The sequence below is a fragment of the Hylobates moloch genome, unplaced genomic scaffold (genome assembly GCF_009828535.3).
Source record: "Hylobates moloch isolate HMO894 unplaced genomic scaffold, HMol_V3 SCAFFOLD_3, whole genome shotgun sequence".
Taxonomy (NCBI): domain Eukaryota; kingdom Metazoa; phylum Chordata; class Mammalia; order Primates; family Hylobatidae; genus Hylobates; species Hylobates moloch.
Window position 1 is genome coordinate 163,581,434 of NW_026652278.1, and position 17,283 is coordinate 163,598,716.

Sequence of the window (17,283 nt, forward strand, 5' to 3'; positions counted from 1 at the left end):
TAATTATTGTATTTTAGGTGGTGCCATTTTTATAGAAACATTCATAGCAAGTAGTATGTATGTTGTAATAGAAAGACAAGGAAACAAAATAAAAATAATAATTTGATATGTAAACTTTTAAAGTAAATACTGATTAATGTCTTATGTAAAATTTTCATAAACGTTTAAAGTAAATACTGATTATTAACTTCATATGTAAAGTTTGCATCTGAAATTATCAATGCATGTTTTCTATAGCTATCATGTTAAAACGATTTACAATTAGAGGCCGGGGGCAGTGGCTCACGCCTGTAATCCCAGCACTTTGGGAGGCTGAGGTGGGCAAATCATGAGGTTGGGAGATCGAGACCATCCTGGCTAACACGGTGAAATCCCGTCTCTACTAAAAATACAAAAAATTAGCCTGGCGTGGTGGGGGGCGCCTGTAGTCTCGGCTACTCGGGAGGCTGATGCAGGAGAATGGCGTGAACCCAGGAGGCAGAGCTTGCAGTGAGCCGAGATCACGCCACTGCACTCCAGCCTGTGTGACAGAGTGAGACTTCGTCACGAAAAAAAAAAAAGATTTACAGTTAGAGAGTAGGAGTACTTTCAAGATATTTTGCATCAGGGTGACTATAATTAATGGCAATATATTGTATTCTTGGAAAATGCTAGAGTGGATTTTAAGTGTTTTTACCACAAAAATGATAACTATGTTAGGTTATACATTTGTTAAATAGCTAGATTTAACCATCCCACAATGTATATGTACTTTAAAACATCATGCTGTACACAGTAAATACATACAATTGTATATGTCAATGAAAAAAATTAATTTGAAAGAAAAAGAAAAACTTTGAATTACTTGATTCAACATTTGTTTGTATTAATTAATCATGATTTCCTAGTATAGTGAAGAGCAATTTAGTGTTGATACTTGAGTCAAGCATGAATTATCAATGACATAACATGAAAAATTATTAGAATACTCTACAAATGAAAAAATGAAGCTGTTACCACCCGAATCCACTGAAAAACTTTAGCATCACAAAAAGTAAGACAATTAGTGTTTTGTGCTTCCTGATGAAACTCAGTATAAAGTATATGGGATGATCTATGAGATGGTCTCATTAAAATACTTGGCCTGAATCTAATCAAAATTCTAAAATTAACTTCCATTTACATGGGAAAACACATAATAAAGGAAAAAATGTAAATGCAACTAAAAAAATAGACAGACACATTAGGTTATGGTACATTCAAATGGACCGCTAACAGGGTGATGGGGACAAATCTAGACTGTAAGAAACTTAAGAGACACATCGAATACGAATGCAATAGGTGGTCTTTATGGATCCTGATTCACATAAACAAATGGTGTAATTTTTATGATACCAGACAAATTTGATTCTTGATTAGGTGTAAATTTAGGTAAAGGAAACACTTGATAATTTTGCTTGAAAAATACTGGCTTTATTAAGTAAGACTGTGTCCTCTGTTCAGAGATTCAGTGGTAAAATGACATGTGGAATTTGCTTTAAAGGCCTTAGCAAAGAAAAGATGAAGGGACGCATGTAAACCACATGTAGCAAAATCCTGATAAGTTGGGCAATAAAGAGATTCACCGTACTTTCCTCACTACTTTAAATATATATTTTAAGTTTTATTAAAATTTTGTAAAGTATATTTTCACTGACAGAAACAGAATGAAAAACTTGAAGGACAAATAGTAAAGGTTTTTTTATTTTTATTTTTTTTCTGAGATGGAATCTTGCTCTGTCACCCAGGCTCGAGTGCAGTGGCACGATCTTGGCTCACTGCAACCTCTGCCTCCTGGGTTCAAGTGATTCTCCTGCCTCAGCCTTCGAGTAGCTGGGATTGCAGGTGCCCCCCACCGTGCCCAGTTAAGTTTTGCATTTTTAGTAGAGATGGGGTTTCCAGGCTGGTCTCGAAATCCTGATCTTGTGATCTGCCCACCTCAGCCTCCCAAAGTGCTGGGATTAGAGGCATGAGCCACTGCACCTGGCCTAGTAAATGTTAATTTAAACATAGTTTGATCTTATTTATACTTCCTCTTAAGCTATCTTTTGTGACTCAATTAATGGGTCATTTGTTGATTAAATACAGTATCATCTAGGATAATAAAATGTTTTTTTCTATAAATTATGTATGGTTTGAAGGCCCAACCCCCAGTTCTTGAGAATGTGACTGCATTTGGAGACAGCTTCTATAAAGAGGTGATTAAGATTAACTGAAGTAATTAGGGTGGGCTTGAATCCAATTTGACCAGTGTCCTTATAAGCAGAGAAAATTAGTACACACAAGAGGCATCAAAGATTGTATGTACAGAGAAAAAACCATGTAAGGACCCAGTCAGAAGACAGCCATCTACAAGCCAAGTGGGAAGTTTCCAAGAGAAACCAAACCTGCCAACATTTTGATTTCAGACTTCTAGATACCATAACAGAAAATAAATTGTTTAAGCCACTCGGTCTGTGATACTATACTTTTGTTTTGGCAGCCCTACTAAACTAATACAGCATTGCAGAGAATACAGAAGTGTAAAGATAAGAAACCCCAAAATAATTAAGAAAATACGAAACACGAAGGAAATTAGTACAGATTCTTAGGAGACCATAATCTATTTTACTAAAAATGTTTTACTATGTAACTAATATTTTTTGGACTAGATCTTACATTCTGAAGGACAAATTTTAAATGCATTAATACAGTATTGTACCTTGTTAAAATTGAGTTTACGGAATGCAGTGGGCCAGATAAATTAAGAAATTTAATTAAAAATTAAATATAAACATGTAAAACTCTTAACGTAGAAAGTTGAATTTAACCACAAGATTATGGGTAACTTATTTTTTAAAAGATGATTTATGAAGTCTTTCTTGTATTTGCAAAATTCTTCATGTATATGTTCATAAGTGTTTGGCTAGGTGAGTAGGCAAAAAAATAAAAAATAAAAAATAAAAAACAGAAAATCAATGAAGAGGAGGTGGTGGTTTATGGAAGTCAAAGAGAACTGGATTCTAGAGCCAACTCCAACAATTATTAGCTACTGACTCACACTACCAAAATCTTTAGTTATCATTTCACAGAGAAAAAGAAGACTATATATATATATATATATATAGTCCTCTAATATATATATATATATTAGTCTTTTTAGTGTTGCTATAACAGAATACTTGAGGCTGAATAATTTGTAAAGAAAAGAGGTTTATTTGGCTCATGATTCTAGGTCTTGTGAGGGACTCCGTCATGCTGCTTCCTCTCGTGACAGAAAGCAGAAGGGTGCAAAAAGATCAGAGGGTAAGGGAGGAAGCAAGAGAGAGAGAAACCAAGGAAGCCAGACTCTTTTTGAACAACCAGCTCTCATGAGAAATAACCCATTCTCTCAACAGTGAGAACTCACTCCCCCAAATAAGTGCGTGAATGTATTCATAAAAGGTCTACCCCCATGACCTAAACATCACATACCAGGCCCCACTTCCCAATACTACTACATCGGGGATCAAATTTTAACATGAGTTTTCATGGGGAGAAACCACATCAAGCTCTATCTATCTATCTATCATCTATCTATCTATCTATCTATATCTATCTATCTATCTATCTATCTATCTATCTATCTATCATCTATCATCTATCTATCAATCATCTATCTGTCTATCATCTATCTACCTATTTACCTACCTATCTACCTATATATGATTATAAGAAACATGAGGTTGATTATAAGAAACATGAGGTTAATTATAAGAAACTGGCTCATGTGATTATGGAGCCTTGAAATACCAAGATAGAGGCAGCAGCAGATTTGATGTCTGGTGAGAGCCCTCTTTTGCTCTTAAAAAAGTGGTTTGCCTATGACTGCCTTCTTTCTGTATCCGTATTTCAGAGGAAGAGAGATGTGGTGTCCTCATCTTCTTATAAAGGCATGAATCTCATCATGGGGGCCTCGCCCTCATGACCTCATTTAAACCTAATTAGCATCCACGGGGTCCACTTCCAAATAACATTACACTGAAGATTCGGGCTTCAACATATGAATTAGTAGGTACACAATTCGGTCTATAGCATTGGGCCCTGGTACAACAAATTCATGTCTTCCTCAAAAGCAAAATACAGTCATCCCTTGACATCCAAGGAGGATTGGTCCCAGGACCTCTCGCCGATACCAAAACCCAGATGTTCCAGTTTCTAAAATGGTGTAATATTTGCATATAACTTGTGCATGTCCTTTCGTATACTTTAAATCATCTCTAGATTACTTATAATACCTAACACAATGTAAGTGCTGTGTAAATATTTGCTATACTCTATTGTTCAGGGAGTAAATGACAAGAAAACTGAATCTGCACATGTTCAATACAGATGCAATTTTTTTTCAAATGTGTGTTTGATTCACAGTTGGTTGAATCTATGGATGTGGAACCCACAGATACAGAAGGCTGACTATATATTCATTCCATTTTAACAGCCCCAAGAGCCTTAATTCATTTCAGCATCAACTCTGAAGTCTAAAATTCAAAGCCTCGTCTAAGCATTTTTAAAATCAGATATGGGTGAGACTCCAAGTAAAAATCCATCCTGAAACTAAATATCCCTCCAGCTATGAAACTGTGAAACTAGATAAGGTATGCAATTTCAAAATACAGATATGGGACAGGAGTAGGATAGACACCCTATACCAAATGTAAAAATCTGAAGAAAGAAATGAATAATTTATCCCAAGATAGTCCAAACCCTAGCAAGGCAAATATTATTAAATATTAACATGTTAATCCTGTCCAGTTTGATGCTCTGCCTTTCAGAACCACTGGGGCAGCACTTCTGCCTCCATGGCTCTGGCGGTCATGGGCCATACCCCCAAGGATTTATGGGGACTGGTACCTGGCCTGGGTTAGTCAAGGTCATGTCCCTCACTCTTTGAGACCGAAGAGGCATCCCCAATGATCTCTGAATTGTCTTTGGGATAATTCTTCCATTCTCTTGAAGAATAGCAAATATTTGTAGCAGAATAGCAAAATAATTCAGTCCTAAAAAATAGAAGTCCAAGTGCCTTCCTTCATTTCATCCCATCACTTTCCCTTTCAGTTCAAACTGGCAGTGTGCCTGCTCATATAATCCTGTGTGTATGTTTTCCTGTATATATCGCCCATCTAAGCACTTTGTGTACATACTTGTATAGAAAATTTAACTGTGCTAGCTTTCATTTGTATGAGTTTGCTAGTGCCTCCCTTATTAAAACTTATTGCAGCTTCACCTCTTTCTAAGATAATTCAATAAAGCCATGGAACTTCTAACATTTTTGAGTTTGTTTTAAATCAGAAGCACACCTCTGAAATTTTGAAATAGTGAATCAAAGGGGCTTCAAACTGTTAATTTATTTTTCTTATTTTATTCTCTCAACATTCTAATTAAATGTATATGTAAACTTGTTCATCTCAATCATTGTGGTAACAAGATTTTTCTTTTATTATCTCTTCTTTTCATTTTATTATTATTATTACTTTAAAAGTAGTAGTGGTGGTTACCTGAATTAGCTTTGGTACTTGGAGTTTCTAAGAAACGTATCTGAATACTTCATTTATATCCTGTCTACCCTCTTTTGCTATTTTCCAAAATGTGTAAAGTTGCTCACAAAGCGGCTCTCATATATTGCTTCATTTAATTCACATCCTTTAAAAATCTGTAATATTTCAAAATGCGCTAATTTCCTTCAAAAGCTTTTGACCCACCTTAATGGATTTGATGATGAAAGGGGAAACACTGCATACAGCAAGAAATGGCATGAAAGGAAAAGCACTGGATATTTCCTGAGTTTGGTAACAACTAGTGCAATTTATTTGCAATCCCTATGCATTAAAACAGTTTGGCTCATCCAAGAAGGTACTGCAGTTCTCTAGAATTAAGTCCTATCATGAAACTGCTTGGAGTCATTTAATGCTTATTGATTTTCATAAAGAAACACTGAATTGTTGGGTGGTTAAGATGAAACAATCGCATAAACTGATATGCTTTCTCCAGTACAGATATGGTTTCTCCAATACAGACACCCACTACTTGGAATGTCTTCCTTTCATGGCCTTTTCTTCTGATTTAATACTCACAGGTTATTTCTTCCCAGAATAATTTTGCTAGCAAATACCTAAAATCTTAACAGAAACTGAATTATTTTGTTCATTACACTTGCTTTATTATTTATTTGTCAATTCCTCTGTAAAACCATGATTTTTCCTTCGTGTTTCTTTCTAAGTGCATTGCAGATGTCAGTACACTTGCCTTTAAATACTTCGTCATGAACACCATGAGCTAGATCTGAATTTTGTTTAGCTTTTTCTTTTGAGTTAAAATATACATACAATGAATTACACACTAGACAAAGTGTGCATTCACTGTCATTTGACAATTGCACACACCTTTATAATCCAAAGACCTATCAAGCAGGAGGGCTTAAGCAAGTGCATCAATGGCCCTCTGGAACAGCTCTAGCTTACTGTGTTTCAGACTACATCAGGGAAGGATTAAGGCTCTTGTAATGCAGCAGGAAGTTAAATGTCTGCAGTCACACTGCCCATGCCAACTGTGGATCAGATCCTCTGGCCGTGGGGACCAATGCATTGCAAAGGACTGGATCTTGTGTACAGTGTCTCTCTCCACTTTTTGTACTTAAGCACTTTAGACTTGACCTTAGTGTGCATGTTGTTTGTTTTCAGCAATCTTGAATCATGTGCTGGTTTCTTCTCTGGGTGGCAATTATCTGCTTTTAACTTTGGCCACATTCATATCATGTTCTATTCCACAGCACATTCTGACTATCCAGTGAATTGGGAAATAGGTAGTATAAATAATCAACTTTGTACTTCTTTATAAAGATTATTGTGGATATTCCTAGGTACTTTGAACATTCATATAAACTTTAAAATCAGTTTGCCACTTTCCACCAACACACACAAACACACACACACACACACACACACAGCTTAATGTAATTTAGATTGTGTTTGTCTTAAATCTGTAAGTCAATTAGGAAAACAAAATTGCCACTGTCATAGATTGTCTTCAAGTATTAGTACCTTGAATTTTATGAAATTCGTTTCCTACATTTAAACTCACATAAATCCTCTCTACATCATTGTTGCTATTTGTATTTTTGCATAAGGGGATTAGTTCTAGAAAAAAAAAGAAAGCAAGATGAGAGCAACTTCACCCTAGAAAATTCAACGTTCACAAAGACTTTCCATCATGTAGTCAGATCTCTCGTTAGAAAACTTAGTCTCTTATTTTCCAGTATTGGAAAAATTAACATCATCTTCTTCTTCATTTTTCTTTTATTTATTTATTAAAAATTTTTTATTATTATACTTTAAGTTCTAGGGTACATGTACACATTGTTGAAGACACTGTGGCAATTCATCCTCTTCATTTTTCTTCATCATCATCATTATCATTGCCTTCTTTATACCATTATATATTTTAAATAAAATTACAGAACCAAAAACAAAGTAAAAATTAAAAAAAATTTCTACATAGGATGTCAGAATCCTAACTACTAAAATGAATTAAAATTGAACCTATTTTCAATGTCTTCACTTTAAAAATAACTTTTTTCTGACTATAAATTGAATTTATATGTATTTGAAAAAAGTGTTTAGAGAAAGGCCTTAGAAAGAAAATACAAGTAACACTTAAACTCACAATTCCAGGGAAAACCAATGTTAATATTTGTGTGTACTTCACAGTAAACTGTATAAAATAAATGAATAAAAATATAGGAATGTTTATAGTAATGTACATACATAAAAGAATGCTATACCAACATCATTTTTTAAAGTTAAAATTAGGTTAGTTATTTTTATCATGCTTTTATGTTTCAAAATAAACACCAAGTATTTTGATGTGTCAGTTAATATCCTTTGAAAATATAATTTATACTAATTACTTTTCCATATAAAAATGAAATATTAATTTATTTACCCAAAGTTGAGAATTCTTTACATATTTTTACTATTATAAGTAATGCTATGATGTTTTTCCCATAAATATTTGATTAAACAACTTAATATTACTCTGGAATAATTTCTTAAAAGGAAACTCTGGATCTTGACCATATTGCCACATTTTCTCTGCAGTGTGGGGCTTGATTTATCATTCTATATTCTGTATTAGAAGGCACCTGTCTCCTCACATCCTCACTGACTGTAAGTGATACCATGTTTATATTATAACACCTTGATAGGTACAAGAGAAAAATATATGGACCCTACATTCCTGGAAGAAAAATTCACAAAAAGAATATACGCAGATTAAAAGACAATAGGATTAGTTATTAGGAAGATGAATACAATAAAGAGGATGAAGTGGGTGGAATAATTGTCTCCCACAAATGTTCCCGTCCTATTCCCTGAAACCAACAAAGATTCCAATTTACATGGTAAAGGGAATTTAGGTTGCAGATGGAATCAAGGTTGTTAATCAGATGACCCTAAAATAGGGAGATTTCCCTGTATTATACCGTGAGTCCAATGCAATTCCAAAGGTTCTTATAAGTGAAGGAGGGAGGCAGAAGAGGCAGAGTCAAAATGAAGTGATATGAGAATGATTTGACCTGCTACCTCCAACCACCCTTGAAAATTGAGGGAATAAGTCTATGAGCCATTAACGTGGGTGGCTTCTAGAAGCTGGAAAGGAATGAGAAACAGATTTTTCCCTTTTAATCTCCAAAAAGAAACTCAGTCTTGCTGACACTTTCGTTTTGGCCAATGAAACTCATTTTAGCCTCCAGAACTACAGAACTATAAGGTAATACATTTGTGTTGCTTTAAGACACTGAGATTGTGGTAATTTGTTACAGCAGCCATAGGAAACTAATAGAAAAGCTAAAAGAAAAATAAACGTGCTATGGTAGTATTAAAATCTATATTGTTGCCAAAACATTCCATGAAAATCCCTTTCATAGTGTTATCTTATGATCCATTTTATTTCTGTGGCATCTGTAGTAATGTTGCCTCTTTCATTTCTGATATTGAGTCTTCTTTTTTTCTTTGTCTAGCTAACATTTATGAATTTTGTTTGTCTTTATTTTAAAAACTGCTTAATAGTCTATTTTAAGCTGATAAGTTCAATAGCACACAGAAACTCTGCAATAATCTCTGCAGTCACACACAGGAGCTCTAATACCCTACCCCACACTTTATTTTATTGTTGCTGCAATTTACATCTTTTCATATTGTGTAACTTTTAACATATTTTATTTCTTTTTTTAATACATTTGTCTTTTGACTTTTATACTAGAATTAAAAGTCATTATTACTGTAGTAATCATTTCACTATGTATATGTATATGAAAACATCATGTTGTATACCTTAAATATATACAATAACATATTTGTAATGAATAAAAAATAAGTCATTTATACACCACTATTACAGTAATACAATATCTGTATCTGTCCCTATACTTACCTTTATCATCAAGTTTCATACTTTCTTATGCTATGGTGTTGCTGTTTAGTATTCCATCATTTCAACTTGAAGAACTCCTTTTAGCATTTTTTCTAAGGCAGGTAATATACTATTGGTGATGATCTCTCTCAGCTTTTGTTTATTTTAAGTAGTCTTCATCTCTCCTCCACTATTAAAGGCCAGGTGTAGTGTTCTTGGTTGGCAGTTTCTTTTCTTTTAGAACTTTGAATGTATCATCCCACTCCCTCTGGCCTGCAAGGTTTCTGCTGAAAAATTCACAGATAGTTTCATGGGCATTTTCTTTTATGTGACAAGTTACTTTTCTCCTTATCTCAAAATACACTTTGTTTTTGACTTTTTACAGTGTGATTACAATGTGTCTCAATGTTGATTTATTTGAGTTCATCTTATTTGGGAACTTTTGGGCTTCATGGATCTGAATGTCTATTGCCTTCCCCAGATTTGGGAAGTGTTCAGCCATTATCTCTTTAAATAGGCTTTCTGGCCCCTTCTCTCTTCTCCTCTGACACTTCCTTAATGCTTATATTGGTGTCCTTGAAGAGGTCCTATCAGTTTCTTAAGTTTTCTCCACTCATTTTTATTCTTTTTACTCTACTGACTGAATCATTTCCAATGATATGTTTTCAAGTTCACTGATCGTTTCTTCTGCTTCGCCTAGTCCATCGCTGAAGCTCTCTATTAAATAATTTAATTCAGTTATTGCGTTCCTCAGCTTCAAGATTTCTGTTTTGGTACTTTAAAAATATTTTCCATGGCTTTGTTGAAATTCTAACTTTTTTCCTGCATTGTTCTCTTGACCTCCATAAACATCTTCATATCATATTTTGCATTCTAAATCAAGTAAATCATATAATGATGTTTCATTAGGGTTGGTTTCTGAAGATTTATCTCTTCTTTCTTTGTTTGGAACATCTTTGCCTGTTTCTACATTTTCCTTAGTTATCTGTGTTGACATTTGCACATTAGACACAGAAGGTCATCTCTCAGTCTTTACAGACTAGCCTTGTATAGGAGGAAACCTCCACCAACCAGCAAAGCCAGAGATTCTAGTCTTTCTAATAACTCTCTCTCTCTCTCCATGAAAAGAAACAGTGTGGTTTTTGTCTACTCCTCTGTGCTGACCTGGGGTGGGAAACTATTGTATCAACCAGTCCAAACTACCATTTCTATTAATCTTTTATCCCAGGTGTCTAGACTGTACTAGACCCATCAGAGATCCAAGAGTGGCAAGTCATATCAGTTCTTTGTGTAGTCCTGGAGAGGTTAGGTGCTGGGCACATGATCAATTCTTTTCTTCTCTAGAAGAAAGCTGACACGGGATATTTTTTCTGCTTGCTCTGTGCTGAGCAGGAGGGAAGATCTATGGTGCCCACCAGCACTAGCCTCCATCTATTTTCCTCCCTGGTGGCTAGACTGTGATAGGCCTTTCAGAGCTCTAAGACTGGTTAGTAAGATGCCAGTTCACTTTGAGAGCCCTGGAGAAATTTGGGTGTTGGATGCACCAATCAAGTACTCCACACCCTTCCCAATCCCAGGAGAGAGCTGAGAGCTGGAATTTTTTGTCTGCTCTCTACGTACTGAGAAGTAGGGAGGATCTACGCTGACTACCGGCTCAAGCCGCATCTCCATTCTCCCACAGGTGTCTAGACTGTGCCAAACCCATTCAAGCTCTAAACTAGTTAGATAGATGCTAGATCTTCAGGCAGCCATTGAAAAGTTGGAGTGTCAGATACACAGATCAGCACTTTTCCTCCATAGCAGGAAGCTGAAAGCTGAGATTTCTTATCTGCTTACTCTATGCCAAGAAGTTGGGTTGTGGGGGGGCGGGGTCTGTGGCATCCACCAGATGAAGCCACCATCTCCGTCCTCTGCAGAAAGCTAAATTGTGGTAGACCAGTAAGAGCTCCAACTGACAGAAGTAATTCGTGTACAAAGGCCCTTAAAAAATTTTGGAGTACTGGACACAAATCAGTCTCTTCCAATGACTGGGTGAAGCTGGGAACTAGGGGTTCTCTTTCTGACTGCATGGCAGTACACTGGGGACAGGGACTCCACTGAGAGGATGTTCTGAATCTCCCTACCAACTCTGGTAACTCTGATTTTTCATTTTCCCAGGATGTGGTAGTCATTCAATTAGCTTCAGAATTTCTTACAAAGATAATTTGTTCAAATTGTTGTTGAAATACGTTCTAGGGAGTAGGACGGTGCAGAACTTCCCACTCTGCCATTTTGCTGATGTCACTCTGTAGGAGATGCTTGATCCTATTTAAATTTTCTATTTTAGAAGATAGTTGCCTTTCTACGTTTAGAGTATATATATTCTGGTGTGCTTTTGTGGGCTGAGTTCCAAAAATGTTTAATTTTGATAGCTCTTTCAATATTATTATACTTTACTTGGCTTTTTTAATTCTGAAGGGGTTTCAGCTCAATCATTGCTGGTGCCATCTGGGGCAGAAGGCCCTTTCTAGGCCATTCATGTCATTAGGCCACTTTCACGCCTGAAGATGGAAGAAACAAAAACAACCAGGCTTTGGTCTTCCTATGTCATTTGATGGAGGGCTAGGAAATATCAGGTTTTATGGATAATAATTCTGTGGCTCATTCAGGCTCCATTTCACTGGCCTTATTCTACAGCAGGGTTGTATCAGCTAGGTAGGGCTTCACTGATGCCTCTGAAGGCAGATCAGTTAGCTAGTTACCTGGTTATCGAATGAGGGTTAGGTTAGTCATCCAGTGCTGTGATGTTGCCAATATGGGTGGAATGGACAGCCCACCAGCGCACTGAATGTGGTTTGTGTTTTTGGTGGGCCTGCCAAGTCTGAAATGGCCACTGTGGGTGAATCAACACACACGTGTCCTGACTCCCTGACTCTAAAGAAGGGGCTGCAGCACCTCCCCATGTCTTTGCTGAGCTTTTCCATTCTTAGTCATTTGGCCAGAAAGTGAAAGCTTTTCTTTAGTTATTTTTATTTTTTTATTTTTGTCTATGTCTGTTGGAGGTTTGGGGTTAAAGATCTGTCCAGCACCCAGTTTGGGATATACATGAAAGATAATAAAATCACTGAATGTTGTAAAGATTCCCTCCAAATTAATCTGTAAACTTAATGTAATTCATTTAAGATCCAATGGGACATTTTTAAGATGAGAAAAGTATTATAAACATAGAAGATAAACATATAGAAAAACCCAGAATTATTTTCGCAGTATGGAATTGGTCAAGGAAATTATAGCACATCAGCACAAAGCAACACGTAGCAGTCATTTGAAATGTTTGTGTAGCTCTAAATTTACGGACATGGAAAGAACATCACAAAATATCAAGTTGAAAAAGCAAATTGCAACTTTGCTTATTTTAGTTTGAGCCCATTTGGATAAGTTAAATACATAAACAAACAAAAAAATAAAGTCTTGAAGATGTACATCAAAATATCAAAAGTTATTTTTAAGAAATTATAGGTTTTTAAGCTATTTAAAATTTTGCTTATATAATTTAAAATTTTGCTTATATAATTTTTCTAATTTTTCTACAATTAATATATGTTGTTATTCTGATTTAAAAAAAAAAAAAAAGAAAGATAAGAAGAAACTCAGATAACTGACCTTCCTCAAGTCCAAAGGTAACTACTCAGAATTTTTCTTTTTATTAATCATCCTTCTATTCTCTATGTCCATGAGTTTTCAGAGTCTTTTTTTTGTTGTCCACTGACTTGTTTCAGAGTATTAAATTGTATTTAGAAGGAAGGATAAGGAAAAACTGAAATTATAAAACTTTGTTCCAGAGCATGCATTTATCATAGATGCTGAATAATGTTCTTCTTTAAAAACATAATAAAGTGTAAACATATTTTGAGTAATATTTATTTCACTCCAAGAACAATTAGCTTCAAGTCAACCGTTATTTATTACATAAAGAATTAAACCAGGCATTATATGAGATACTAATATTTGTGAATGATGCAAATGATGCCCTTGAGGGTATTCCTGCTGACAAGGCTAGTGAGAAGAGGAAGTTAGGGAAGAAACAGAAAATTAAATAAATATTGTGCCATAGAAAGCTATATGGTAAGTACCAAAAATTTAAAATAACATAAGAATGGTTTTTAAAAATGTCTCTTAGACAATGTTTTCAACTAATTTATCATCTGAAATGGAATAGAAAAGATATTAATGCTTATGACAATTTAACACGTGTAAATTGAAACTGTCTCAGAAATTTAAGATATAAGTTCAGCTTACCCTTAAAAAATTTTGTTTTCATTATTGTGGAAATATTTGCAAATAATTACATATTTAAAGAACTGTATAGTGAATCAATTTTCCATCTTTATATTCAGTAACTATCTGTGTATGGCCAAGTTTTATTTTCTGTACACTCCCTATTCCCTTTTCCCTATCAATATTTCAGAGCAAATTCTAGGCAATTTCTTGAGTCATTCCTTGATGACTCAAGGAATAAAAGCACTAATCACTTTTATCTCATGTTTTTTTCTCTTTCTCTTCTTCTCCACTGGATTCTCTTATAAGAAGAATTTCTGTACACTCATCCACATGCTTTTTGTTTTACTTACAGTGCTGCAGCTCTGATGGTTCAACTCTGCCAGAAGATGGATCTTTAATGATCAGCACTACACACTGACCAACTCAGAAGAAGGAGCCACACCACCTGTGACTCCAGCCCTGACTTCTTCTCTGGACCAGTGTTTCCATAACAGGGACTTCAAAATCACTGTGATTTGAAGCCTTGTTGAACATGAAGATGTTACTCCTGCTGCATTGGCTTGGGGTGTTTCTGTCCTGTTCTGGACACATCCAGGATGAGCACCCCCAATATCACAGCGCTCCGGATGTGGTGATTCCTGTGAGGATAACTGGCACCACCAGAGGCATGAAACCTCCAGGCTGGCTCTCCTATATCCTGCCTTTTGGAGGCCAGAAACACATTATCCACATAAAGGTCAAGAAGCTTTTGTTTCCCAAACACCTCCCTGTGTTCACCTACACAGACCAGGGTGCTATCCTTGAGGACCAGCCTTTTGTCCAGAATAACTGCTACTATCATGGTTATGTGGAAGGGGACCCAGAATCCTTGGTTTCCCTCAGTACCTGTTTTGGGGGTTTTCAAGGAATATTACAGATAAATGACTTTGCTTATGAAATCAAGCCCCTAGCATTTTCTACCACGTTTGAACATCTGGTATATAAGATGGACAGTGAGGAGACACAATTTTCAACCATGAGATCCGGATTTATGCAAAAGGAAATAACATGCCGAATGGAATTTGCAGAAATTGATAATTCCACTCAGAAGCAAAGTTCTTATGTGGGCTGGTGGATCCATTTTAGGATTGTTGAAATTGTAGTCGTCATTGATAATTATCTATACATTCGTTATGAAAGGAATGACTCAAAGTTGCTGGAGGATCTATATGTTATTGTTAATATAGTGGATTCCATTTTGGATGTCATTGGTGTTAAGGTATTATTATTTGGTTTGGAGATCTGGACCAATAAAAACCTCATTGTAGTAGATGATGTAAGGAAATCTGTGCACCTGTATTGCAAGTGGAAGTCGGAGAACATTACTCCCCGGATGCAACATGACACCTCACATCTTTTCACAACTCTAGGATTAAGAGGGTTAAGTGGCATAGGAGCTTTTAGAGGAATGTGCACACCACACCGTAGTTGTGCAATTGTTACTTTCATGAACAAAACTTTGGGCACTTTTTCAATTGCAGTGGCTCATCATCTAGGTCATAATTTGGGCATGAACCATGATGAGGATACATGTCGTTGTTCACAACCTAGATGCATAATGCATGAAGGTAACCCACCAATAACTAAATTTAGCAATTGTAGTTATGGTGACTTTTGGGAATATACTGTAGAGAGGACGAAGTGTTTGCTTGAAACTCTACACACAAAGGACATCTTTAATGTGAAGCGCTGTGGGAATGGTGTTGTTGAAGAAGGAGAAGAGTGTGACTGTGGACTTTTAAAGAATTGTGCAAAAGATCCCTGCTGTCTGTCAAACTGCACTCTGACTGATGGTTCTACTTGTGCTTTTGGGCTTTGTTGCAAAGACTGCAAGTTCCTACCATCAGGGCAAGTGTGTAGAAAGGAGGTCAATGAATGTGATCTTCCAGAGTGGTGCAATGGTAGTTCCCATAAGTGCCCAGATGACTTTTATGTGGAAGATGGAATTCCCTGTAAGGAGAGGGGCTACTGCTATGAAAAGAACTGTCATGACCGCAATGAACAGTGTAGGAGGATTTTTGGTGCAGGGGCAAATACTGCAAGTGAGACCTGCTACAAACAATTGAACACCTTAGGTGACCGTGTTGGTCACTGTGGTATCAAAAATGCTACATATATAAAATGCAATATCTCAGATGTCCAGTGTGGAAGAATTCAGTGTGAGAATGTGACAGAAATTCCCAATTTGAGTGATCATACTACTGTGCATTGGGCTCGCTTCAATGACGTAATGTGCTGGAGTACTGATTACCATTTGGGGATGAAGGGACCTGATATTGGTGAAGTGAAAGATGGAACAGAGTGTGGGATAGATCATATATGCATCCACAGGCACTGTGTCCATATAACCACCTTGAATAGTAATTGCTCACCTGCATTTTGTAACAAGAGGGGCATCTGCAACAATAAACATCACTGCCATTGCAATTATCTGTGGGACCCTCCCAACTGCCTGATAGAAGGCTATGGAGGTAGTGTTGACAGTGGACCACCCCCTAAGAGAAAGAAGAAAAAGAAGTTTTGTTATCTGTGTATATTGTTGCTTATTGTTTTGTTTATTTTATTATGTTGCCTTTATCGACTTTGTAAAAAAAATAAGCCAATAAAAAAGCAGCAAGATGTTCAAACTCCATCTGCAAAAGAGGAAAAAATTCAGCGTCAACCTCATGAGTTACCTCCCCAGAGTCAACCTTGGGTGATGCCTTCCCAGAGTCAACCTTCTGTGAAGCCTTCCCAGAGTCAACCTCCTGTGACGCCTTCCCAGAGTCAACCTCGGTTGACGCCTTCCCAGAGTCAAACTCCTGTGACACCCTCCCAGAGTCAACCTCAGGTGATGTCTTCTCAGAGTCAACCTCCTGTGATGCCCTCCCAGAGGCAACCTCAGTTGACGCCTTCCCAGAGTCAACCTCCTGTGACACCTTTCCAGAGTCAACCTCGGGTGACGCCTTCCCAGAGTCAACCTCCTGTGACGCCCTCCCAGAGCCAACCCCGGGTGACGCCCTCCCAGAGTCAACCTCATGTGACATCTTACTGGAGTCAAAGTGGTAAACGAAAGCAATCAGTACCAATTCCAAAAACTGTATCCAGAAAAGGTACATTAAAAAATAATTCCTAGTGTGTTTCTACTTACTTTTCATTGTTTTAAATAATTTGAAACTTTATTTTTCTGAAAAACTTGCCACTTTATATTTCCTAAAAAAGCCATGGCATATGTGTGGCGTACCAATTTTTAACTTGTTGCCTTTCAGCTTCCAAATCCTTTCTTCTTTTTCACTCTACTTTATAGGAACCGTATTTCTGCTAAACCAGACCTCATCCTACAGGGTTTTGCAACATGGAGAAAGAATAGGAAATTAGAAATCTGGGAGATCTGTTTTCTTCCTGTTTATCAGTGTTTCCTGAATAATAGGTTTTACACTGGTAACAATACTTGATTTTAATCTCCCCCTACTTTTTAAAACTCACTCCAGAAAAACTTCATTGTCTGCTGTCTGGTGTGTTACACTCAGGGTTCTGGATTCCAGTTCTTTGAGCTCTATACAA

The 17,283-nt window shown here is 36.4% G+C and overlaps 1 protein-coding gene across 1 annotated transcript in view; it reads left to right on the top strand.

Annotated features, from left to right (window-relative positions):
- Window positions 1–16,855, top strand: part of ADAM29 (ADAM metallopeptidase domain 29) — a 63,927-nt gene extending 47,072 nt beyond the window's left edge. The window contains exon 3 of the mRNA XM_058437044.1: window positions 14,054–16,855. Within this exon, the coding sequence (XP_058293027.1) occupies window positions 14,234–16,855 (2,622 nt within the window). The 5' untranslated portion in view covers window positions 14,054–14,233. The remainder of the gene's footprint in view (window positions 1–14,053) is intronic.
- Window positions 16,856–17,283: the final 428 nt, after the last annotated feature.